The following is a 25,830-nucleotide window of genomic DNA, read 5'->3' on the forward strand; positions in this document are numbered from 1 at the left end:
TCCAGCTGTGAATGTGTGAATAAAAGAAGGAGCTGCATCAGCAACTAGCAGTCCACATTTTTCCTCTACTGGTCCTCTGCCCCTAGGAATGATGGGAAGTTGCCCTCACTCCCAGGTGCATGAGGAGGGGGCACGAAGGGGCAAATCATCCCACTCACCCCTTTACACTCCACCCCTCTGACTCCTCTCATCCCTGGCTCCATCCCCATCCCCATCCCCATCCCCATCCCCATCCCCATCCCCATCCCATCCCGCTACCGTCCCTAAGGGTGATTTGAGAACCTGCATCCCTATCCCATCTTATCCTTAAATTCGGAATCTGTCCGGGGCTTCCTGATCCCTGCCTGCTGGAACTGAGGATGGTCACGCTCCCAGATTAGGGATTTCTGATGCAACTCTGGTCAGGACAGCAGCTCAGCCTGCAGCCTGGGATTGTGTTTTTTTGGCAATGTGTGTGTGTGTGTGTGTGTGTGTGTGTGTGTGTGTGTGTGTGTGTGTGTGTGTGTGTGTGTGTGTGTGTGTGTCTCTGTGTGTGTGTGTGCGTGTGTGTATGTGTGTGTGTGTGTGTGTTTCTTCATGTGAGAGAGAGTGTGAGTTTGCTGCTACATATGAGGGCATTCATGTGAGTGTTGTGCTGCTTCTCCTAGCAAACCTGTTTTACCTCTGCTGCTTGTGTGCGTTTGGGTGGAAAGTCTTCTCTCTTCTTTTTTTTTCTGTTTTTTTCTTTTCGAGAGAGAGAGATCATATTTTCATTCACCTCTCATTTACACTCCATTCGTGGCGGTGCAAGGCTCTCATGTGTTTGGGGTGCGTTGATGTTTGCACGCAGGTAAATAAAAACCTACCGCGCTTCGTCTCTTGACCTCTCGAAAACAGGGAAAGAGGGAAAGCAGCATGTAATTTTTAAAAGTGAGAGAAAACGAGAGGGAGAGAGAGGGAGAGAGGGAGAGAGGTGGATTGAGAGAAAGAGAAAGGGTGTGTTTGGTCGGTGCGAGGTGGGGGCTGTAGGCAGGAGTCGGCGGCCTCTGCGAAAGGGCCTCTAGTGTGCGCGGGTCTGGCTACCCCCTCTGCGGGGCCCCGATCGATACAAACTCAGAGCAATAAAGCTTTCCCCCTGTCATCTCCGCAGAATACAAAGCAGAGCGGGGAAGGGAAGGGAAGGAGGTTTGGGGGGTGGGGGGGGGGGGGGGTTAGGATGGGGGGATGAGGAGGTAGGGAGGGATGGGGGTGGTGGGGAGGGAGCTGTTCCGCTAGCCACACCAATTTCCTAACCCCCCTCTTCTTCTTTTCTCTCCCCCATTTCCAACCCTAACCACAAAACCACCTCACCCTCCACCTTTTCCTTTACCTCCCAATCCTCCCTCTTCTTCTTCTTCTTCTCCTTCTTCTCCTTCTTCTTCTTCTCTGCCTCTCTCCATCCTGTTTTGGCGTCGGCCTCAGCCGATACAAATAGACTGACAAGCCGCCTGTATTTTATAATTAATGCTGTTTGAATAAATACACTTAATAATTCATCGTTGTTATTTAAGTAGAGATTGATGGATTGACTGAGAGAAAGTGTAAGAGAGGGGGAAAAAAAGAGCAAAAGATCAGATCTGGGGGAAAATGGACGAAGGGAAGAAGAGGAAACGAATGCAGCGCTGTATGATGATAGAGAGGGGTTTAAATAGAAAGGGGGGTAGGTGCTGGTAAGAGAGAATGGGGATGGGGTTGACGGTTGTAGACGAAAAAAAAAAGGGGGGGAAGGGAAGGGAAGGGAGTGGAGGTATTACACTGAGCTGGAGATGGATGTGTCGATGGAGAAGGAGTTGAGCTCGAAGGGAGGAGATGGAGGTGGGGGTGATATTTAACGGGACAGGAAAGGAGAGGACAGGAAGGGGGTAAAGAGGTCAAATAAGCGCTCTGTTTAATTGGGAGCCAATTTAAGTCGGGTCCAATCGATAAACCTGTAAACCTAACCATCTAACGGCTCGCAGCATACACCATAGATCAACCGGGCTTCCACGGCTAGAAGGCGAAGACAAGCAGCAGACTGATTTCAAACACATCTCATTCATTCATTTATTTATTTGCACTTGTGGAAGTAGGTAATCAAATTTGAGGTTTTCTGGCAGAAAGGAGGAAGATACAAGATAGATTTAGAGTCAGAATTAAAGCACGCTGACCAAAAAAAATAAAAATAAAGTAAGAGCTTGTTTTTAAAGAGGGTTTTTTTTTGAGGCAGTATTGGGATTTTCACCCTGACTCCAAATAGTCTGAACATAAATATCCCTGCGGTCTCATGACAACCTCATAACTCCAAATTGAAGGATGATATGATCTTCTATGGGTGGAGAAAATTCTTGGACTTATGAGATCCTTTCAGCTCCCATTGGATAAATGTGGTGGTCAAACTGAAAAAGAAGGAGGCTGCAGGATTCAGACATATATAAAAAAAAAATATATATATATAGATATAGATATAGATATATATATATATATTTATATATATCGGTACTGCAAATAAGAATGAAAACCAGTTGATTCAGAGTCTTTGTTTCTGGATTTTACTCATTTTTATCATATATTATTTTAGTTTTTATAGTTTTTTTTGCAAATGAACACAAAGTTTGAGGCTGTTTCGAGTCAAATATGTCGCATATTTTTATTTAAATCAAAGCCGATTTATAATTAGAGTATTATCAGGACAGAATAGCAGATTATCCTTGTGTTTATTAGAATGATTAACACAAGGTTTTACTATTAATCTGTCCTTTTTTTTTCTTTTTTTTTACTCTCACAAGACGTCCGACACGCGGCGGCAACACTGATGAAACGTCCGCGTTAGTTCGGACAGGAAAACGAAGGGATTTCACCGTGTACGTTTTCTGTCTCCGAGGCTTTTATCTGACCCTTTTTTTTTTTTTTTTTTTTTTTGTTGAACCCTTACTCTCATTTTTTTGGTCATCTCTCTGTCCACACTGTCTGTTCATTTTGTCATTGACTGTTGCACACAATCTGTCCGCTCCCTCCTCATCCAATCACACACACACACACACACACACACACACACACACACACACACACACACACACACACACACACACACCATCAAGGCGAGGCTGTGTGTCTTTGTTAGTCCAATTGTCACTATCTTTTCCTTCCTGCTATTTCCTGTGAGGATGCTCTGTCACACTGCAGTTCACTCCATACATGTCCATTTTCTTTCTTTTTTCCTGATTTCTCTCTCTCTCTCTCTCTTTTTATCTCTCTCTCTCTTCTGTCGCCATTATCACCCTTTTTTTCTAATTTTTTTTTGGCTAGCCGTTTCTCTCTCTTCTTTTTTGCTCATTTATTGCCTTTTCCAGCTCTGCTCTGTTTCTCACTCACTGTCCCAGCATCTCTCCACTCATCTAGTCATTCATTCCTGCTCTTTTCTGTCTGCTGTTACCATTTTTTCCTTTTTTTTTTTTTTTTTTGGAGGGATTTTTTTCAGCACACCTCATTATTTCTTCCACCTTCAGCCATTATCCCCAGATTCCTAATTTTTTTTTTTGTTGTTGCCTGTTTGTCATTTTATTCTTTCCTCATTTGTTTTTTTACTTCCTCCTCTCATGTGTCTCCTCCACTGTCCCATCACCATCCTTCTCTTCCATCCACTCTCTCCATCACCCCCCCCCCTCCTCCTGCCATTTTCTGTCTCTTTACCTCTGTTGTTTTTTGTTGTTGGTTTTTTTTTTTTACCTTTCTTTGAAACCATCTCTGTCATGTCTTTCAGCCTTCACTATTATCCCCTCCAAAAAAAAAAGAAATTCCCCACAAATTTCAGTCTTTGCTTGTTGTCCTCATCCTTCCTCTCTCATTTGTTTCCTTCTCCTTTTTTCTTTCATCTCTCAGCATTCTCCCTCTTCTTCCTCCTCTCATCCACTCATTTCATCCGTCCACCCTCTATCTTTTTTTAACGCCCCCCCAACGCAGGGATCCTGAGAAAAGGAACTTACACACAGTGGCCATTTCCTCCTTCCCCATGTCCTCCCCTTCCCTTTATTTCTCTGTTTCCATCCCTCCATCCCTGCGTTGTGCTCCTTGGGGAGGGCAGTAATAATGGTGGAGAAAAGGAGAAAGGGAGGGCGGTGCGATTATTGTCTTGTCGGGAGTCAGAGGAATCGATCGGCACAGAAATATGTGGTGCGAGAAAGAGGTACTGTATCGGATATAATAAACACTCTAGAGACATATTCAGAAAGCGCTCACACTCATGCTCGTGCGAGGAGTTCACATTTGCTCGTGAACACACACACACACACACAAGCACACACACAAGCACACACACACACACACATGTGATCACTCTCTGTCTCCACCTTACACACATTACAAACACACAAACACACACACACACACGCCTGCACATACATACACAGACACTCAGTACTTTTCCAGTTGTGCATAAACTCGTTGAAAAGCTCGCCTACACAAATCACCAACAAATCAACGTCTACACACGCAAACGCTCCTTCACTCTCCAGAGACAGTTACAAGGCAGCCCACCTCGCTAAACTGACACATGAAACAAGTCACTTACTGTATGAAAAGTATTGACTCCTTAGCAAGAGTTATTATCTTACAGATCAGCATTAGTAAAGCCTTGAGTGGGCGTCATCAAATGTAATTATTATTTCATGGTAACTCTAAACCTTTTTTTCTAAAGAGAGAAAGCTTTTTGGTATTATTTAGAAAAGCAATGGAAAAAAAACTTGTAATTGTAATTCATCTTCTTTTAGTCTTTTTTTGTTTTGCCTTTGCCACTTGTAGACACACTCATTTTGATTTCATGTCAGATATTCCTTTTTTTTCTCATAACTCAACTAAGATGTGAATATCAGCTAAGAAAAAAAAAAGGCGGAATAATCCTTTAATGCAGGTTGTTAAAGTGTAAACATCAGTGGAGACATTAGCATGCAGCACTTTGTTTGCCTCGCACCGAAAGCCTCCACTACAGGCAGGGAAACATGTTTATTCTTAATGATTAACACTCTCACAGGTACACACACACACACACACACACACACACACAAACATGCCAGCTACAGACATGCACACACACAAGCCTGCACGCACACAGCACACACACACACATACACACAGTGATCTTTCATTGCTGTTGCCTGGCAACGGGTCTGTGTGTCCTGTGCTAGCAGAGCGCTGTCCAGTGGTGCCATGACCGCTGCAGCTGACCACTACTGAAGGAGAGGAGAGGAAAGGGAGAGACGGAGGGAGAGACGGAGGGAGGAGGAAGTCAAAGCAAAGGGACAGATAAGACAGAGACATGTTTTAGTTATACAAACATTTTTCTCTCTGACGCCAGAAATAATCAATTTTTGGTGGTTGTTGAAGTTTAAAGGCAGAACTACAAAGTAATATCAGACTGAAGCTGGAAAAAAGGGGTTTTAGGAAGAAATGGGAAGAATATTAACTACAAAGTGTAAAAATAAGACCAAATTCTCACAACTAGACTAACATTGAAATTATGACTAAATACTAATCTGTTTATCTTTCTGTAGATTTAAGATCAAATTGTTCTGATACATATTGATGCTGATAAAACTGAACTAGACTTTCACTTTATTTGGTTTTGGTTCAATAAGAACTCAACCTCAACACACACAAATTTATCATTTTGTCTTCTTTCTCATTTGAGCTCAGGAAGTTATTTGCATTATGAGAAATTTCATAAAACTTGATAAAAAACAGGTTTTAATGCTTCTTTTTTATAAGAGTCGCTCTATTCTAAAGCGTCTACATAAGCTTGTTATCCAGTCAGCTGATCTTTTAAGGTCATATTTTTGGCATTCAAGTCACTCTTTAAAAAAAAAAAAAAAAAAGGAGACAAAGAAGGGGACAGAATGTGCAGTCAGTCAGTGGAGGGAGAGATAACAAAAAAAAAAGAGAGGCAGAGAGTGTTCGACTGGAAAATAAGAGAGACAGGATGTTAGAGTTTTGAGGGGTAGCGAGGGGACGTGGTGATGAAGAAATTAAGGAAAAGGAAAACAGGTAGAGGGGGTTGAGATGGAAGAAGAGAGAGGAGAGGAGGTTAGAGAGAGAGAGAGAGAGAGAGAAGTATGTGAGGGAGAAGAAGAGGAAGAGATGAAATGGGAGAGATTGGAATAAATCAAGGATGGCCCGAGTGGAGTACACGGGAGGTGCAGAGGTGAGGGACAAAGTGAAGGAGGAGTGATGCTAATAGGAAGTGTGAAGGTGGAGGAAGTGACACGGGTTTTGTTATATTACACTGGATGAAGTCAACTAGCATGCTCGAGCTAACTGGCTAGCTTTGGTGCTTTCTTTACATCAGGGATGTCAAACTCATTTTCATTCAAGGGCCACATACAGACCAATTTGATCTCATGTGGGCCGGATCATTAAAAAGATGGAGGGAAAGAAAGAAGGAAGGAAGGAAATAAGATGAGAAGGAAGGAAATACAGGCAAAACAAAGGAGGGAAGAAAGGAAGGAAGGACATAAGGAAGAAAGGGAGGAAATAAGATGGGAAGGAAGGAAAGACAGGCAAAATAAAGGAGGGAAGAAAGGAAGGAAGGACATAAGGAAGAAAGGGAGGAAATAAGATGGGAAGGAAGGAAAGACAGGTAAAAGAAAGGAGGGAAGAAAGGAAGGAAGGACATAAGATGGGAAGGAAGGAAAGACGGGCAAAAGGAAGGAGGGAAGAAAGGTAGGAAAGAGAGATCGTGAAGGACGGACAGACAAGGAAGGAAGGGAGACAGGAAGAAAGGAAGGAAGGACAGAAGGAAGAAAGGAAGGAAGGACAGAAGGAAGGAAAAAAGGAAGGTAGGAAAGACAGATGGAAGGAAGGAAAAGAGCAGTGGATGGCAAGTGGGCAGGATCGCACCCCTCGGCGGGCCGTATCTGGCCCGCGGGCCGCATGTTTGACACCCCTGCTCTACATACGTCGTCATGTTCTTCCTGTTTTGCTGGATTTTCACAATAATGTTCAATATTTGGTTTATACTGGAACGTGACCAGGTAACGCACCCCAGTAGTGTGTTTCTAAGCTGATGGACGTCTCTCAGGAACGATTTTCTTATCTCCAGAATGAGGATACGATTTCAAACTTCTCCTATTTGGAAAAAGTTCACAGGTTGCTGGAGTCTCTTAATATTTTCATCTTTTCCTGCTGGAGTTTAAAACATGCACATTTTGAGGCAAAGCACACTAGTCAACCACACAAGACTTAAATAGACTCAGTAGTGTGATATAATTTGGTAGTATAATTCCTCTAAGTATATGCAGGTATAATCTACAGTGTATGCAGCAGCTTGTGTGCTCATCTAAAGCAGAATATATACTCATTAAATGTATCCAGAAACACACAACACGCTCTATTCTTTGTTTGCAGCTCGGTGCCGTGGTCATTAAACTGAGACATAAAACACACTGTCATTGTCTTAGATGTGTTGTAGGGAATGAAACAGTGAATTTTAAACCAGCAGAAGAAGATAAATGGATAAATGGTCATGCATATGATGATCTATGATATATGGGCATACACCTTTGTAATGGTTATACACTTCATATATAGGTCAGTATGAAAAAATTTGAAAAAAAACAAAGTGAATTTCTTGTCATTCATAACTATTTCTCCATCTTTGATCAGTAAGTTTCCTTTTTATTCTTACTTTCTTTCTTTTTGGCAGATCTGTGACTTTGTTTTTCGGGGGATATTCAGAGTTCCTGATAATGAATTGAAAACTGGCAGCTCTCTTTATTTTATTTCCACACTGCTGATAGATCTCAACTTTCTAAAAAAGCCCCCCAAATAAAAGAAAAACTCCTGCCACACTTTTACCACTTTTACAGCAGTTTTATAATAATTTAATAGAATCATTTTAACCCATTCTTAAAACCTAAAAATGAACTGGCTACAATGTGAGAGGTGTAATATCACAGATTAAGATTATTCTTCCATTTTAGTAATATATAATATAATATAATATAATATAATATAATATAATGCAGTGATTTGACAATAAGCTCATATTTGTTATACCTCAGAAAGCATAAGGGGGGGGGGGTATAACTGTGAAGTAGACCATTTTTCTTAAATTAACGATAATTAGCTCCTTTTTTTTCTTTTCCATGACAGTTTGAATATCTTGTCATTACAGCAGTTGCGGATTTGCTTGTTGACGCTGCGTGTGTGTGTGTGTGTGTGTGTGTGTGTGTGTGTGTGTGTGTGTGTGTGTGTGTTTGTTTGGTAGTGAACGTGACAGAGGGACAGGTGGAAAAGCCAGGCGGCAGGCAGCTTGTGTGTGTGTGTGTGTGTGTGTGTGTGTGTGTCTGCGAGGCGTGAGGTGGCCGAGACCATGTGCCTGACCTCTGACATCCACACGCCAAACATAGCAGGCAGCCCCCCCCCCCAACCTCAAACATACACACACACACATAAACCCACGCGCCGTCTGTCACTGGCCCCTGACAGGCGTGACCAAGGCGGGGTGGGTGGGCAAAAGAAAGGAGGAGGAGGGGGTGGGGGGGGATGGTGGGGCAAGTTTAGGACCCCTCCAGCCATCATATCCCCCTCTCCCCCCTCATTCCCCCTTTTCTAATTCCCTGACAGTGACCCTGCACCCCCTCCTTTTCCCCTTTTCAACACACACACACACACACACACACACACACACGCCAAACACATGCACTCGGAGGCAGGCTGGCCATGTCAAGCCCAGAAGACAGATACATCATCTGCCCAGTGGCCTCTCTCCCTCTGCCTCTCTCTATGCTATTAGCACTGATAGGATGAGTAAGAAAGGGTGTGTGTGTGTGTGTGTGTGTGTGTGTGTTGGAGGGGGGGGCCGCTGCTGTCAAACTGCCCCAGGGTGGAGGAGGTGTGTCAGGTCGGTGGTCACTGTAATATAGAGAAGAAAAAATGTGCACAAAAAAAAAAAGACTATTGTTTGTAAAAGAAGTTGTTAAAATGATGTCTTCATTAAGTTTTCTATCACCAGTAGAAGAAAGAGGGGTCATTTTTGGGGGGCTAGTGTAATTGTAAAGTATTAAAAACATATATTATAGTTTGGTTTAAAGAAAAAATGAAAAAGTGTGTACTCGACATCTGTGACATAGGTCTCAGGGTGGTTGGTTGGTTTGTTATCACACATGAGGTGGAAGGGGATGGATGGGTGTAGAGGGATGGGGGGGGGGGGGGGGGGGGGGGCTGGGGGTTAAAAAGCCCCCATGGCCAGAGGGGTTATGGGCAGTTGAGGCGTTATGGAGAGAGGGGAGGGGGGGAGAGGGGGGTGGGATGATAAAAATGGTTTTATAGGGTCCCTCTCTCCTCTCTTCATATGCTGAGAGGATAAAGGAGCCCAAAAAATAATAACATTTGTGTTTGTGTGTGTGTGTGTGTGTGTGCGCGTGTGCGTGTGCGTGTGCGTGTGTGTGTGTGTGTGTGTGTGTGTGTGTGTGTGTGTGTGTGTGTGGAGTGTATTGAATGAAATGGATGCAGCATTTATTTTACTATATTATATTTTTTGATTAGTGTCTTTCTGGAAGGTTAATTTAGTGTAAGAGCTCATAGCATCATCAACATCGAGAACTCCTACAATAAAAGAGGCTTTTGAACGCACCACGAGGAACAGTAGATTTATAATGTGCTAGAATCAGTATCAGTGAGGCTGGTATTAGTTTTAAATATTAGTTTTAACAACAAACTGATTTTTATGGTTGATTCTTTTTGTATTAATGATAAGACAGATTTATAAGCTCAGTTAAACATTAAAATTATAACTTTGTTTATTTCAGTAGGAAGATAATATCTCAATATTTATAATATGAGCTTCAGATTCTGTGTGTAGTTGGTCATTTTAGTGCAGCTGATTAATAACCTTATAAATAAGTTAATGTGTTGCTAAAGATCAGAGTAGTAAAGTATTGATTATATATAATTAATCTAACTTAAAACATGAATTTGATGTTTTTTGTGCGACTTTACATCAGAGAAATGTGTGTTTATAGAATTTCACTCCAGTTTTTTCATTTTTATCTATCAGCAGATGATATTTCCAGAGGTTTCTTTAACAGCTAACTTTGCACTTTTTAAAACTATTTCCTCTCACTTCTGAATTATTATGAGTTAGTAGTGAATACAGCAGATCGTAGCTCTGATGTGACTCTGTGTGTTCGTGGTACAGACACACACACACAGACACACACACACACACACAGAGAGAGAGAGAGGTCAGTGTTTCCAGGAGAGTGCTGCCACCATCTGGCTGTTTTATGTAACTACACCCACCCAACGACTAACAGAGCATTCATTCAGTCTGTGAAGAAATATATGAATGCAGATTTTTGAAGATCCAAGTGTTATAAATTGGTACATATAATAATATTTAATGATATATAGAATAATAGAGATTAATGAATGAGCATGTGACCTTTTTATTCATACTGGCTTCAAAGCTTTTTCAGTCTTTTAAAACCTAATCTTGGTAGGAAATGAGTGTAAATGGAGAAAAAATGGATATTAAATCAATTAAAGTTAAGGTGTGGTAAAGTCTAGTATATTTTCTTTCCTTCTATCCTCCTCCTCTTTTTTTTTCCTTCTGCACTCAGTTCATCCTCCCATCCTCCGTCCACTGAAAACAACCACAACCTTACATTTATCTGTCTGTCTCTCTCTTCCCTTTTCCACCTCCTCTCTTCTCATCACATCATGAACTTGTCTGTGACCCTGATGATAAGATTAACACACACACACTCACACACACACACACACACTCACACACACACACACACACACACACACACACACACACACACACACACACACATTCACTCATACTGGGCTTATATATAATTCCAATATGCTCTTCTCCTCTTTTTGTCTTCAAGTATTCGTTCCTTCCCTGTCTCCTCACCCATATCATGCGGGGCAGAAGCTATAGTTATATAGTTATAGGTATAGCAGGGAGGAAGAGGAGCAAGGTGGGAGGAAGAGGAGGAAGGTGTACTTTGTTCTTTTTCACAGCTTCAGACACATCAACCTTATTCTCTCATCATACGACTTTAAATGTTCTTCCTGTGTGTTTATTTAACCCTCCTGTCGTCCTCCCGGGTCAAATTGACCCCCGTCTCTTTTGATTGTTCCTTCTTTCCTTCTTTCCTTCCTTCCTTCCTTCCTTCCTCTTTCTTTAATTTTTCCTTTGTTCTTCCCCTCCTTCCATATTTCTTTCCTCACTTCCTTCCATCCTTGCTTCTTTCCTTCCTTCCTCCCTCCCTACTCCTTTCCTTCCCTCCTTACTCCCTACTCCTTCCCTTCCTTCCTTCTCTCCTTATTTCCTTCCTTCCTCTCCTCCTTACTCCTTTCCTTCCTTCCGTCCTTCCTTCCTTCCTTCCTTCCTTCCTTCCCTCCCTACTCCTTTCCTTCCTTCTCTCCTTACTTCCATCCTCCCTCCCTACTCCTTTCCTTCCTCCCTCCCTACTCCTTTCCTTCCTTCTCTCCTTACTGCCTTCCTCCCTCCCTACTCCTTTCCTTCCTTCCTCCTTACTCCTTTCCTTCCTTCCTTCCCCCCTCCTTACTCCTTTCCTTCCTTCCTTCCTTCCTTCCTTCCTTCCTTCCTTCCTTCCTTCCTTCCTTCCTTCCTTCCCTCCCTACTCCTTTCCTTCCTTCTCTCCTTACTTCCTTCCTCCCTCCCTACTCCTTTCCTTCATCCCTCCTTACTCCCTACTCCTTTCCTTCCTTCCTTCTCTCCTTCCTTCCTTCCTTCCTTCCTCCCTCCTTACTCCTTTCCTTCCTTCTCTCTTTCTTCCTTCCTCCCTCCGTCCTTACTCCTTTCCTTCCTCCCTCCGTCCTTACTCCTTTTCTTCCTTCCTTCCTCCCTCCCTACTCCTTTCCTTCCTTCCTTCCTTCCTCCCTCCCTCCTTACTCCTTCCTTCCTTCCTTCCTTCCTTCCTCCCTCCTTACTCCTTTCCATCATTCCTTCCTCCCTCCCTACTCCTTTCCTTCCTCCTTCCTTCCTCCTTACTCCTTTCCTTCCTTCCTTCCTTCCTTCCCTCCTTCCCTTCCTTTCCTTCCTTCCTTGACCTGAGGACAACAGGAGGGTTAATACTTTTCTTGTTGAGTCATTGTTGCAACAAAACAAAAAACAAAAAGTTCAGAGCTGTGGAGAGGAGGAGAGAAAAAAAAAGGAGAAAGAAAAACACATCATAGGCAGAAGTTAAGAGCGTAGAGCAAAAAGGGGGGCGAGGGAGTATTTTATCCAAGATGGCGGCAGAGGTGCTGAGTAATGTCTGGTGCTCAGGTAAGCAGTTCCTCTGGCGTCGACCCTTCGTGGACCAATTACTGCTGCGATCCCACAAACAGTCTCCACAAACAGTCTGCACTACGAGGGGTAGTTAGGATGATATCTGCCACCAAAAGCTGATTCCTTATCCAGGGTCATTAGAGTTCACACTGAAAGAGCTAAATTAGAGCGTTATGTCAGCAGTTTTGTTGGTCAAGTCACCGTGTCCTCTCTCCGCAGGTTGATTTAGTCTATTTAACTTTATTTAAATACGATGACATCATCAGCAGAGGTCATGCTTTTAAAAATCGATATCACTACTGTCACTACATAGTTTTACAATTACAATTCCTTTCTCCTTACTCCTTTTTCTTCCCTCCCTCCTTACTCCCTACTCCTTTCCTTCCTTCCTTACTCCTTTCCTTCTCTCCTTACTTCCTTCATTCCTCCCTCCTTACTGCTTTCCTTCCTTCCTCCCTTCCCTCTCTACTCCTTTCCTTCCTTCTCTTCTTACTTCCTTCATCCCTCCCTACTCCTTTCCTTCCTTCTCTCCTTACTTCCTTCCTCCCTCCCTCCTTACTCCCTACTTCTTCTCTCCTTACTTCCTTACTCCCTACTCCTTTCCTTCCTCCTTACTCCTTCCCTTCTCTCCTTACTTCCTTCCTTCCTCTCTCCCTCCCTCCCTCCTTACTGCTTTCCTTCCTTCCTTTCTCCTTTCCCTCCCTACTCATTTCCTTCCTTCCTTCTCTCCTTCCTTCCTCCCTCCCTCCTTACTCTCTACTCCTTTCCTTCCTTCCTTCCTTCTTTCCTCCTTCTCTCCTTACTTCCTTACAAATAAAGTTATATTTCTCAGATTCATTTAAAGGTTAATGCTGCAATGACACAAAAAATGTCCTCCTCATTAATCTGAATGGGAAAAAGAAACAGGGGAGGGGGGTTAAGGAAGGAAGGAAGCATTTTCTTTTACGTCATGTTATTGATCGGGGTTGAACTTTGACCGTGACTTTGACCTGCTTGAATAGCGAGACTCACTGATGCTCAGCCAGTCTGACCTTTACGCCACCGAGACATCGATCGCTTGTATCCTTGTTTGTATATCTAAATGGTGAAAGAAGGCAAACAAGCAGCAGAGCAGGAAGGATGACAGATATATAAAAATGTTTAAATATGGATCACTGATTCTACAAGAGAGGAAAAACCAACATCTCATGGAGTTTTATTCATTTTCTCTTTTCACAGTTATTCCTAAATCGTACTAAATTGTGTAAAAAAATCAGTAAATTCTAATTTAAAAAGTGAAAGTAAAACTATATTTTTAACTATTTGGGTAATGGGTTCAATAATTATTAGTATTACCAAATTGAATTGATTATGTTAATAAATATAGGCCTACTGCAGATGCATTTTAAATATTTGTATCCACATTATGACTATAAAAATGCAATTATGAGAGTTAAAGTATATAAAGTATAATTGGTTTAATATTTTTGTCATTTATTCTCTATCATTCTAATTAAAAAGTGAAAGTAAGACTGTTTTTTTTAACTATTTGGTAAATGGGTTCAATAATTTTCTTCTTTACATTTAAATATATTCCCAAATTGAATCGATTATGTTATTATAATGCATTACTGCTCAAATAAAGGCCTACTGCAGATGCATCCAAATTATTATTAACTATAAAAATGCAATTATGAGAGTTTATAAAGTATAATTGGTTTAATATTACAACTCTTTATGTTATGTCATTTATTCTGTATCATTTTAAAGAACAATATAGGTTTATGATTAGATCTTTATCTATCATTTTGAATATTTATATCTAAATTTTGACTATAAAAATGCAATTATGAGAGTTTATAAAGTGTAATTGGTTTAATATGTTATGTCATTTATTCTGTATTATTTTAACGAACAATACTCTTTATTATTTCCATCTTTATTCAGTAACCCTAGTAACCATTTCATTGTTCTGTGGTGAAATGATGCAGCATTTTTATTTTTTTTTTACAGAGGAATAAAAAAGACAAATATGTTGTTTTCCTGTCAGCTCGTCTCTCTTTACCTCCTGATAATGGTCGGACTTGTCACTGTGGTAGTTTGTGTGTTTTTTTTATGTCGCAGCATGTCGACAGTCTTCTTACTTGTCACATAGAGTACAGCGCTCAAATGTTTTAAGGCCACCTGGACGCTAGTTGCAGAGAGTGTTTTTCCACATTTTTGGTCTCAGACCTGATGTACCTTTGTGTGTTTTCCATGCACTTGTCTGATGTCTCTCTCTCTCTCTCTCTCTCTCTCTGTGTGTGTGTGTGTGTGTGTGTGTGTTTCTCCTGCAGATATCAGGATGTCTAAAGCAGCAGAGGAGGAGAAACCTGGGGCTGACTATCCAGGGGACAGCTCAGGTACATACACAGACACACACAGAGACATACACACACACACACACACTCTCTCTCTCTTTCTCTCTCTCTCTCTCTCCCTCTCTCTCTCTCTCTCTCTCTCTCTCTCTCTCTCTCTCTCTCTCTCTCTCTCTCTCTCTCTCTCTCTCACACACACACACACACACACACACACACACACACACACACACACACACACACACACACACACACACTTTTTGATAATTACATTTTCTTGAATCATGTTCAGTATGACTTAAAGGGGACCTATTATGCTTTTTTTTCTAATTTCCAGTCCTATATATAATCCTACAGTGTCATATATTCCTGTTAAAAGTCACCAATGTGTCAAATAATGAAGAAGAATATAAAAGTAACGCCTTAAAGCTTCAGACTGCTCTGAACGCTCGGTTTCCAACGAGTGTTTCCACTCTTAGCTCGAGCCGACGTTGACATCGTGACATATTTCTTCATATGGTCATCTGCTCCACGGACAGCACCAGTTCACTGCTCCACTCCGCTACTATAGCAAAGTAGAATAAGTTGTTTACCTGCTGGAGGTGGGCTGGTCGTCTGCAGCTCTTCATCAAACATCATCATCATCATCACTGTGGCTGTTCTTGCTTGTAATATTCCTCCCTGCATTACTTCCACCTGATCCTGCTAAACATAAAGCTCCAAATGTCTCCATATCTTGTTTTAACACCACTAACAAAGCTCCAGGAACATTTTAATATCCTTCACAATAAAAGTCTTCCATTTTTTTTAGTCATTTAAAACACTTTTAATTGGAAACTCTAATATTGGGAGATGGGAAGGTCTTAGAAAGAGACAAAAGCTAAAACTGCCTGTTAAGAGACAGACAGGGTCGAATAAAGAGCCAGTAAAAGATAATGAGGAGTTTTGGGAACTGTGAATCATACAAAATCACTCAAGTGGAGTCCAAAAATAAAAATATCTATATATATAAAGCTGGAAATGAGCAAAATAGGTCCTCTTTAATTATTTCCATTCCACATGTTCACTTATGTTTTCCATTGAATATTACGTCCTTCACATAATGAACTGTACACACACACACACACACACACACACACACACACACACACACACACAAGCAAATGGTCATGTGTCCTTCTTTGTGTTTCAGACTCTGACAGAAACAGCCCCGACGACCAGGTTGGTGTGAGAATTATTATATTAAAGCTCATTTAAATAATTATTATGAATTCAATCTGTTTTTTTTTTAAATTAATAATGTTTTTCTGTCTTTATTATTATAATGCAGTATAAACAAGTATGGAAGGATTCATCACAGCTGTTACAGCTAGTGCTGCTTACCTGTTTATGTTTAGGCTGACTTGATATTTAAAGAAACACTATTCATAAATCCCTACATGATTATGTGTGAGAATAAAATCAATATAAAAACGTACTATTTGATTTGAAGATGGCTGCCGATCCTTATTGAACATTATATAATAGATAATTAGCTTTCAGGAACCTTTGACAGACAGAAGCAGTGTTGTTTTATTTTATATCAATCTGATGTAAATGAACTAGAAATTTAGGTTTCATGTGGATCTTCACTTTTAAAGTCACTGACAGTCTGGGAGCTGCTTGGCGCGTGTTGACACAAATTACATGACGCCACCAGATGATACTTACGTTACCGAATATGTGTCTTTTTTTTTGTTGATGTTTTGTTTCGTGCAGGTTCAGCCGATGAAAACCAGCCCGTTCAGCCTCTCTCCCACACCGGCTGGCAGCAAGGTGAGCCAGTTCAAACTCTCTCTGGGTGTGTGTGTCTGTGTGTGGGTGTGTGTGTGTGGGTGTGGGGGTGTGTGTGTCTGTGTCTGTGTGTGTGTGTGTGTGTGTGTATGTATATGTGTATGTATATATGTGTATGTGTGTGTGGGTGTGCGTGTCTGTGTGTGTGTATGTATGGGTGTGTGTGTATGTGTGTGTGTGTATCTGTATGTCTATGTATGTGTGTGTGCGTGCGTGCGTGCGTGTGTGGGTGTGTGTGTGTGTGGGTGTGTGTGTGTGGGTGTGGGTGTGTCGATACCTTTTCATAAGCTGTAAGTGCTTTAATACTATAATTAATGTGTATAAAGGTTATGAAGAGGTTTTTTTTATATCTACAGTTACAAAAAAAATAAATCCATATTAAAGCAGCAACATTTTATTGGCTCAACATGTACCTGCATGTGGATTTAGTGTCGAAACATCATGTGACCTTGTGTATGCATTGCGCAACAGTGCATACATTGTTGGGATGGTGTGCTTATGTGAACAGTGCATTAGGAAGGGTGCAGGTGTTGATGCATAGAAGAACATCCAATATGCAAAACAGGTATATTCTTAGCCACACCTACTTGGCCGAGAAAGAAAAAAAAGAGCCCTTAAAGAAAAGAAAAAAAAGTGATGTGACTGTAGTGTCAGCGAGTGATAGACGTGAAGATGCCGTACTGTACAGCGGTGATGGATGGGTAATGACAGGGCTGCAGGCAGATAACGACAGCTGGAGGTCAGAGGTCACGAGCTTTGGAATGTTTCTGACACCACGAAAAACGAGGAGGATTGACTCTTCATCCTGGACAGATGACCGGCAAACGCTACAACCTGTGCATCGCTACAACCCTTGGGGGGGGGGGGGGGTATAAGCATTAGCAAGCGAGAGAGAGAGTGGGATTCAGGAAGTAAAACAAAAAGGAGGGATAATGAAGTATTTTGACTTTCTGTCTTTTTTCTTGTAGCTCGCACTCGTCTGGTTTGTTCACTTCTACCTTTTAAGAAACCTGTTTTCTGGTTCCGCACCACTTTGAAACCATGAATTGATGTCATAAACTGGTTTTGCTTGAAATAGCACTCATAATTATACAGATGCTTCAAAATTGGGTCGTTTTGAATATTTGTTAAATATAACGTGCACCACTCTCTCCTACAGTCTGCCGATATGACAGATCAGGTGATAGGGGAGAAAAAGAGGAAATATACTATAGATCAGGTTTAAATTGGTTTCTTCACACATGCACAGTAAGGAGCGACATATTTGGTTCACGCTGGGTTCGTTCAGTTCAGTTCAGAGCTTTATTGTCCCTCGAGGGGGAAATTTGGTTTGCAGTGACAGTAACAAAACAACCAACTAACACAACAACCATAAATAGATAAATAAACAGTGACATACAACTAGTGGTGGGCATAGATTATTTTTTTAATCTAGATTAATCTCACTGTAATCTTGGAATTAATCTAGATTCATCTAGATTAAAATGGCTCATTTGAATTCTGCCGAAGTCATTCAGAATATGTGTGCTACCCAAATAATGACTAAAAGTAAGTCTTTAAGAACGGGTTTCTCAAGCCAGGTGGCGCATTAGACCAGGGGCTCATCTCCTGTTTCCAAAATGCATCACAAACTGCTTGAGAAAGCTGTTCAACTATGACAGGTATACATCCGCGCTAAAATATCAAGGTGAAAGTCATCATAGCTTTCGCAGTATAGACCCAGCTCCCAACCCAACTTTGAGAATAGATTGACGGCGATATTTTTTTTTATCGCCCAATAAGAGTCTCACATTAATGTCGATAACGGCCCACCACTACATACAACACAACCAAACTTGATCAATCTCAAGCCGAATAAAAATAAGAAATGTTGTTTTTAGGGGGACAAAAGAACATTTGAACCTGTTTGTTGGTGCTTGAGGTCGCCTAAATCTCCGTCCAGATGGCAGGGGGATGAATTCCTCCAAAAGTGGATGATCAGTATCTGTCAAAGATCTCTGAGAGAGAACGCTGCTACATGCCAATTACCTTACTGCGGCTTCTTTCACTTTTTTTAGCAGACAATTATCGTTCTTTAGTGACAAGTTTCCATAAAACGAAATCAAGCAAAACGTTAAAAATGGACTCAATAAAAGCTTTATAAAATAGTATAATCTCTGCAGGTTGAGATCATGTGTCAGGTTTTGAATGACTAAAAAAAAAAAAGGAAGACTTTTATTGTGAAAAATTAAAACGTTCCTCACTGACTTTGTGGAGCTTTGGAGCTTTTTGTTTAGCAGACCAGTTTGAAGTGTGCAGAAACTGGTTGGCATTTCCTTGCGATATACAACAGTGTCTCACAATTAGCTGAGTGTGCATTTTTTTGGGCTTTGTGTTTCTGGTTTCCTTCTAGAGGCGGGATGATAGAAAGGGTTTGTGTGTCTTATGGGTGTGCAGGCAGGATTCAAACAGAGAGAGAGAGTAACTTCCCACAAACTCATCTGACATTTTCTTGCAGCTCTGAGTTAAAGAGCAGTTTGATTTTCTGCAAGTATCATTTCATTTCTTGTATAAAGTGAGATTAGGATCTGCTGAATCGGTGTGAGTCACTGTGTGAATGTGACGCTGCATGTTTCAAACCTTTCTCATATTAATAACATTTTGCTTTTGTTTTCACCATTTAGGGAAAGACAGAGAGCTCTGAGATGATCCATAGTGCCGTTCCTCCTGCTCCTACTTCACAACAACAGCAACAGACCCAACACCACCACACACAGATGATGCTGGCTGGCAGTCAGCTAGCAGGAGTAAGAAAACACACACAAACACACACACACACACACACAGACACACACACATTATTCATTTTTATATATTACATTATATCTAGCAAGTAGATCTGACCCACATCATCAGTTCATTTTGATGACCATGAAGACCAATTTAGATATACTGTAACTTCTGACTACTGAGTACAGTATATACAGTAAAGTGCATCACAGTGTATTGGTATTATTATTAATATCATTGCTATTATTATTATTATTACTTAAAAATTTAGTTTCGTTATGTACAATTGTGTTGAAGTATTCTCCATCATGGTTTCTATTCACTCCACCGTTCACTAACATGCCTCCATTTAAGTAGGTCTTAACTTTAGGGTATTATTTCACATGCCTGTCATACAGTAATGTTCAAGGAAATATATAGTGAATGCACATTCCTGCCCTGAAGGGACAAGACAACTCTTGCACAGAAATATTCACATACTGTAGCTTGACGTAGCTCATCTGAAGGTCTTTATGTTAAGTGGGTGGCTTGTCTTGCTTGTCTTGCTCTGGCATGCTTTAACTGTCGGCTAACAGATTCACCTACACCTCTCTTATGGGATTGCTTAGCTGACACTGCTCTTTGTTCTGTCTCCTGACTTTTGTCTTCATTTTATTTCTTCCTCTACATGATCCTTCCCTCATCTTTTTGTTTCTTCTACTTCTCCTCTATCCTCTCCCTTGTGCATGTTTTCATCTTTATCTCAATTCCCATCATCCTCCTCCTTTCTCTCTCTCTCGTCATTGTCTTTGGCCTATTCCTCCTCCTGCCCCCCCCCCCCCTTCCCCAGCTTGCCGCTCTCCTCCCAGCGCAGCAGCAACTGCTCCTCCAACAGGCTCAAGCTCAGCTCCTGGCAGCAGCCGTTCAGCAGTCCAACGCTGCCCATGCCGCTCACGCTGCCGCGCAGCAACAGGCCAACCAGCAACAGCAGCAGCAGAACCAATCACAATCTCAGCAGCAGCAGCAACAGCCAACCAAACAGGAGCAAACTGTCCAAGCACCGCATCCACCACCGCAGCTGGCTCTGTCACAGCCAATCCAGCTCACGGCCCAGGTATACGCTTTAATGAATAGTGTGCACTTGTTTATGTCTTGACGCTTGTGCACATCTTTGGCTGTCATTTAAAAAAAATAATATTTAAAGATTTTTTTTCTAAATTGATGGATTGACTCTTCTAAATGACCTTTAGCCTGGTTTATTTCTGCTCCTGCTCTGTATTGAAATCTGTTTGTGTTTGTATTTGTGTTGATGTTACAGGACATCCAGCAGCTTCTGCAGCTCCAGCAGCTGGTTCTGATGCCAGGTCATCCTCTCCAGTCTCCTGCCCAGTTCCTCCTGTCTCAGCCCACACAGGCACAGCAGCAACAGCAGGGTGAGGTCAACTTGGGAAACTCCTGATCTCCAATCATGTCTACTTAAATCACTCCTTTACTTTAGCTTGTTGGAGTATTTTAGCATTTCTCTTGCGCCTTGCCTTTGTTGGTTGAGTGATTTAATCATTTGATTGACAGATTGATTAAATATTGTTCTTCATTCCACAGCTATGCTCTCGACACAAAATCTGATCCAGCTACCTCAGCCAAGCCCAGGAGGACTTCTGACAACCCCACCTCGCCTGGGACTCCAAGCACAGGTAAAACAATGTGTTTCAGACAGAGAGAGAGAGAGAGAGAGCTCGTTTGACTACAGACCTTAACTACAGAGGAGTGGGATTGTTTTTGCTAGAGGCTCTAAGACTGACAATCGGTCTTTGATACCCAAATATCCTAATAACTTAGAGGTTGAATTGTAAGGACTAATATAATACCTGGTCAGTTACAAATAAGGGCTGGCAACATGAACAATTCAAAAATATTGCACCATTTTTAACCAAAATAAAGACTGAACTCCTGAAAATGTCAAATGGTGTAACCACAAAACAATTAAATATACAATATTTTATCCACCTACAGTGTATTTAAGTGTACTTGCTTCCTGATCTCCATGATTCTCCAGATTAAATGTAATATATAGAACAATTTTATTCCATTAGCTTTATTAAATATAAAAAGTTATAATGTAATATCATGCCAAACTAGTTGATATGGTGTGTATGGTGTTATGGTGGAGAATTTCAAGTTTTTAAACAAGTGGTACAAAGTTTTTATGGTTACACCACTTAGACATTTTTACCATAATCCTCTAATATATTCTCTCAAAATGGATTAAAAGCAGAAATTTGATGCTGGGTCCACAAAAAAACAACGTGTTGAGGTTATTCATACGTTCATTTTCACATTTGAACCTCTTTAAATTTGACTAAACCACAAAGACAACAAAAAACGTCATTGACTCATCTGCAAAACTACTGACACTCAGCTGTACTTTGTGTTTAATGCTGATCAGCTAACACGTTGCACTAAGACGGTGAGCATGGTAAACATTACACCTGCTAAATATCAGCGTGTTGACACTGTGACTGAACTGCTGACATGCCTTCAGACTCTTAGTCTTGTTTACCTGTAAGTAAAATAGGTCAAACACTGAGTTTCTATCAGGCTAACAGTCACAAGTATCAACCTTTATTTGCTGCAAACCAGACGGAGGATGCAAAAAAAAAAAAAAAAAAACTGTTGATTGTACTTCAAGCTCTGCTCTGCTTTATGCTTTATAGCAGGGGTGTCAAACTCATTTTTATTCAAGTGCCACATACAGCCCAATATGATCTCATGTGGGCCAGATCACTAAAAGGAAGGAAGGACGGAAGGAAAAGAAGGAGGGTAAGGAAGAGAATACAGGAAGGACAGATGGAAGGAAGAGAAGAGAAGACAAGAAGGAAGGGAGGAAGGAAGGAAGGAAGGAAGGAAGGAAGGAAGGCAAGGAAGGAAGGAAGGAAGGAAGGAAGGAAGGAAGGCAAGGAAGGAGTGAATGAAGGGAAGAAGGAATGAATGAAGGGAAGAAGGACAGATGTAAGAAAGGAAGGAATGAAAGATGGAAGGAAGGAAGGGAAGACCGGAAGGAAGGAAGGAAGGAATGAATGAAGGGAAGAAGGACAGATGTAAGGAAGGAAGGATGGAAAGATGGAAGGAAGGAATGAATGAAGGGAAGAAGGACAGATGTAAGGAAGGAAGGATGGAAAGATGGAAGGAAGGAATGAATGAAGGGAAGAAGGACAGATGTAAGGAAGGAAGGAATGAAAGATGGAAGGAAGGGAAGATCGGAAGGAAGGAAGGAAGGACAGATGGAAGGAAGCAAGGAAGGAAGGAATGAAGAAAGGTAGGAAGGAAAGAAGGAAAGAAGGAAAAGAGGAAGAAGGAAACTGGGCTGGATTGGACCTCTCGACGGGCCGGTTCTGGCCCACGGGCCGCATGTTTAACACCCCTGCTTTATAGCTTTTAGACACATGTAGTACAAGTCACTTTATATGTTGAACAAATCGCTGACGTGTGCTGCAACCTGTCTGCCACAGGAAAAAGCTTGAGGTCGCTACTTAATACAAAACATATTCTATAGCAGGTTGGTTTCATAATGGATGCAGGTTTTCTGAATCCAATGAGGACCTTGAATCTTGATTATACATTCACCACCAAGTCAAACAGTTCGCCTCTTCTTCTCCTCTCAGCCATTATCTCCTATAACCTAATGCATGAATGCATCCTCACACAGCCAAGGATCATTACAGGAGTTTTCATTATGCAGCGATGACGTCATGTCAGACACAAACAGCGGGTGTGCTCTGCTTGTTCGTGTGTCTTCAGCGCAGAGAGAGACGGCAGAGATGTAAATGAACCGCGTGGCAGGAAATATCACGCATGATGCTCGCTCAATTAGTTGATAATCCCGAAAGCTCAAGGGTCAGATTCTTACTTCGATTTTACAGAATGTGTCATTTGACCCAGTGGGAAGCCGAGGTTAAACACAATTTCCAGTTATTAAATTCATAGCTTTTTTTTTTCTTCCTGTTTAGAATAAAAGATCTATACAATCCTTTAAGGCACATAAGGTCAAATGAGTCTTTTCTAGTTAATTACCTGATGTGTATTCATGATTTCTTTCTATGTATAATTCAACATGTATAATAAATCATAGTAACACTTCCTTTGTTTTCTCTGGCCTCACATGCTCAACTCTTAGCAAGGCCATTTCAATAAAGCTTGTGTTTATTCACCTTTCCTCCATCTTTCTCTTTCCTGGCGTCGCAGAGGGAGAAGAGCAGCGATGTCGTCGGTGGAAGCAGCAGCAGTAGCGGCTCCATAGTTACCACCGTCGGCAGCGGCGTTGGCGTGGTGACGTCTGTAGGAGCTACCTCAGCGTCAAGCAGTGCCATGGCTTCCTCGTTGTCCTCCGGATTGACTCCTGGAGGGGGTCACGGGGGTCACGGGGGTCACTTGGGGGAAGAGCCCAGCGACCTGGAGGAGCTGGAACAGTTTGCCCGCACCTTCAAACAACGGCGCATCAAGTTGGGATTCACCCAGGTAAAAAAAAGATGGAGAAAATAAGAAGATGGACACAAAGTCGTCTGTGTGTGTTTCTGACATTGTTTGTGTGTTTCTATCAGGGAGACGTCGGCGTGGCGATGGGCAAACTGTACGGTAACGACTTCAGCCAGACCACTATCTCCCGCTTTGAAGCCCTCAACCTGAGCTTTAAGAACATGTGCAAGCTGAAGCCACTGCTCGAGAAGTGGCTCAATGATGCAGGTGAGGACCCAAAACACCCGAAATTGACTTTTTTCCTCAAAAAGCACATTGATTTATTTTGCATGGCTTCAAGATTTCAAAATGAGAAACATAGAAAAGTAGAGTGCATAAATTCTAATTATTTTTATGGAAGGACTTAGGGTTAGGGATATAAACTTATTATTATAAATTGTAATATCTTATTATTACAATTTATATATTTAGAGTATAGTACAATATTATAGATAGATAGATAGATGAATAGATAGATAGATAGACAGATAGATAGATAGATAGATAGATAGATAGATAGATAGATAGATAGATAGAAGGATAGACAGATAGATAGATGGATGGATAGATAGATGGATAGATAGATAGATAGATAGATAGATAGATAGATGGATAGATAGATAGATAGATAGATAGATAGATAGATAGATAGACAGATAGACAGATAGATACATAGATAGATAGACAGATAGATAGATAGACAGATAGACAGATAGATACATAGATAGATAGACAGATAGATAGATAGACAGATAGACAGATAGATAGATAGATAGATAGATAGATAGATACTTTGTACGATAGCTGTTGGCCTGCATGTCCTAATCTTCTCTCTTTTGTTCCTTCTCTCTATCTCTCTCTGCAGAAACCATGGCAGTAGACAACATGCTCCCCAGCCCCTCCTCTCTCTCCTCCCCCTTGTTGGGCATGGAGGGTCTACCCGGCCGACGCAGGAAGAAACGCACCAGCATCGAGACCAACGTCCGTGTGGCACTAGAGCGCAACTTCTGCACGGTTAGTTAGCGGTTAGCTGGTTAGCTTAACGGCTCTATGTCAGCATGCACAGTTTCAGTCCTGATGATCACAACATTATCACAAGGCATGAAAATAGGTTTTTGCACCAAACACGCAATCTTTGTTTTAATCTCACATGGGCTGGATCATTAAAAAGATGGATGGAAGGAAGGAAGGAAGGAAGGAAGGAAGGAAGGAAGGAAAGATGGAAAGAAAGATGGATGGAAAAAAGGGAGGAAGGACAGATAGAAGGAAGAAAGGAAGGAAAAGAAGGAGGAGAAGGAAGAGTAGACAGGAAAGAAAGACGGAAGGAATAAAGGAAGGAAGGAATAAAAGAAGGAAGGAATGAAAATAAGACAGGAAGGAAGGAAATAAGACAGGAAAGAAGGAAGGGATGCAAGATGTAAAGAAGGGAGAAATAAGGAAAGCGGGCCGGATTGGACCCCTCGGCGGGTCGGATCTGGCCCACGGGCCGCATGTTTGACATCCCTGGCATATATTATAATTACAGGCTAATTACACGCTAATTACAAGCTAATGATATCATCATATTAACATTTCATCTCTATTTCTGTGTATTTACTTCTCATTCTGTTGTTTTCCTCCTCAGAACCAGAAGCCTACCTCGGAGGAGATCCTGCTGATGGCGGAACAGCTCAACATGGAGAAGGAGGTGATTCGCGTTTGGTTCTGCAACCGCCGGCAGAAAGAGAAACGCATCAACCCCTCCAGCAGCACCACCCCTCCCCTGCCCAGCCAGACCTCGCCTGTTGTGACGCACAAAGCCTCTTGCTACAGCCCGCACATGGTAGATGCACGCCATGAATCCATCTGAGCCTTTACCACCCGACTCTACCACCATATCACTGTTTTGTGTTATTTCTTAAAGGTTGGCTTGATATTTTATATTTCCTGATTTCTCTCTCTCTCTCCCTGTCTTTCTCTTCTCCTCCCCTGTCCAGATATCGAGTCAGGGTCTGTCCCAGGTCACCACCAGCCTCAGCACAACAGGTGAGCTGTAATTGCTGTTTGCGCCTGTGTAGAGTCTCATCAATAAATTATTAAAGGTTTGAGCGGGGCTTCTCA

General features: G+C 41.6%; 1 protein-coding gene across 1 annotated transcript in view; it reads left to right on the forward strand.

Annotated features, from left to right (window-relative positions):
* LOC128374139 (POU domain, class 2, transcription factor 2) overlaps window positions 1-25,830 on the forward strand; it is a 69,293-nt gene that overhangs the window by 38,179 nt on the left and 5,284 nt on the right. Inside the window, exons 2-13 of the mRNA XM_053334403.1 lie at window positions 14,617-14,682; window positions 15,830-15,858; window positions 16,396-16,452; window positions 19,134-19,256; window positions 20,069-20,332; window positions 20,537-20,651; window positions 20,821-20,912; window positions 23,461-23,733; window positions 23,817-23,958; window positions 24,596-24,744; window positions 25,355-25,552; window positions 25,707-25,755. Of these exons, the coding sequence (XP_053190378.1) occupies window positions 14,617-14,682; window positions 15,830-15,858; window positions 16,396-16,452; window positions 19,134-19,256; window positions 20,069-20,332; window positions 20,537-20,651; window positions 20,821-20,912; window positions 23,461-23,733; window positions 23,817-23,958; window positions 24,596-24,744; window positions 25,355-25,552; window positions 25,707-25,755 (1,557 nt within the window). The remainder of the gene's footprint in view (window positions 1-14,616; window positions 14,683-15,829; window positions 15,859-16,395; window positions 16,453-19,133; window positions 19,257-20,068; window positions 20,333-20,536; window positions 20,652-20,820; window positions 20,913-23,460; window positions 23,734-23,816; window positions 23,959-24,595; window positions 24,745-25,354; window positions 25,553-25,706; window positions 25,756-25,830) is intronic.

This window comes from Scomber japonicus, chromosome 15, assembly GCF_027409825.1.
Source record: "Scomber japonicus isolate fScoJap1 chromosome 15, fScoJap1.pri, whole genome shotgun sequence".
In the NCBI taxonomy this organism is placed as follows: Eukaryota; Metazoa; Chordata; class Actinopteri; order Scombriformes; family Scombridae; genus Scomber; species Scomber japonicus.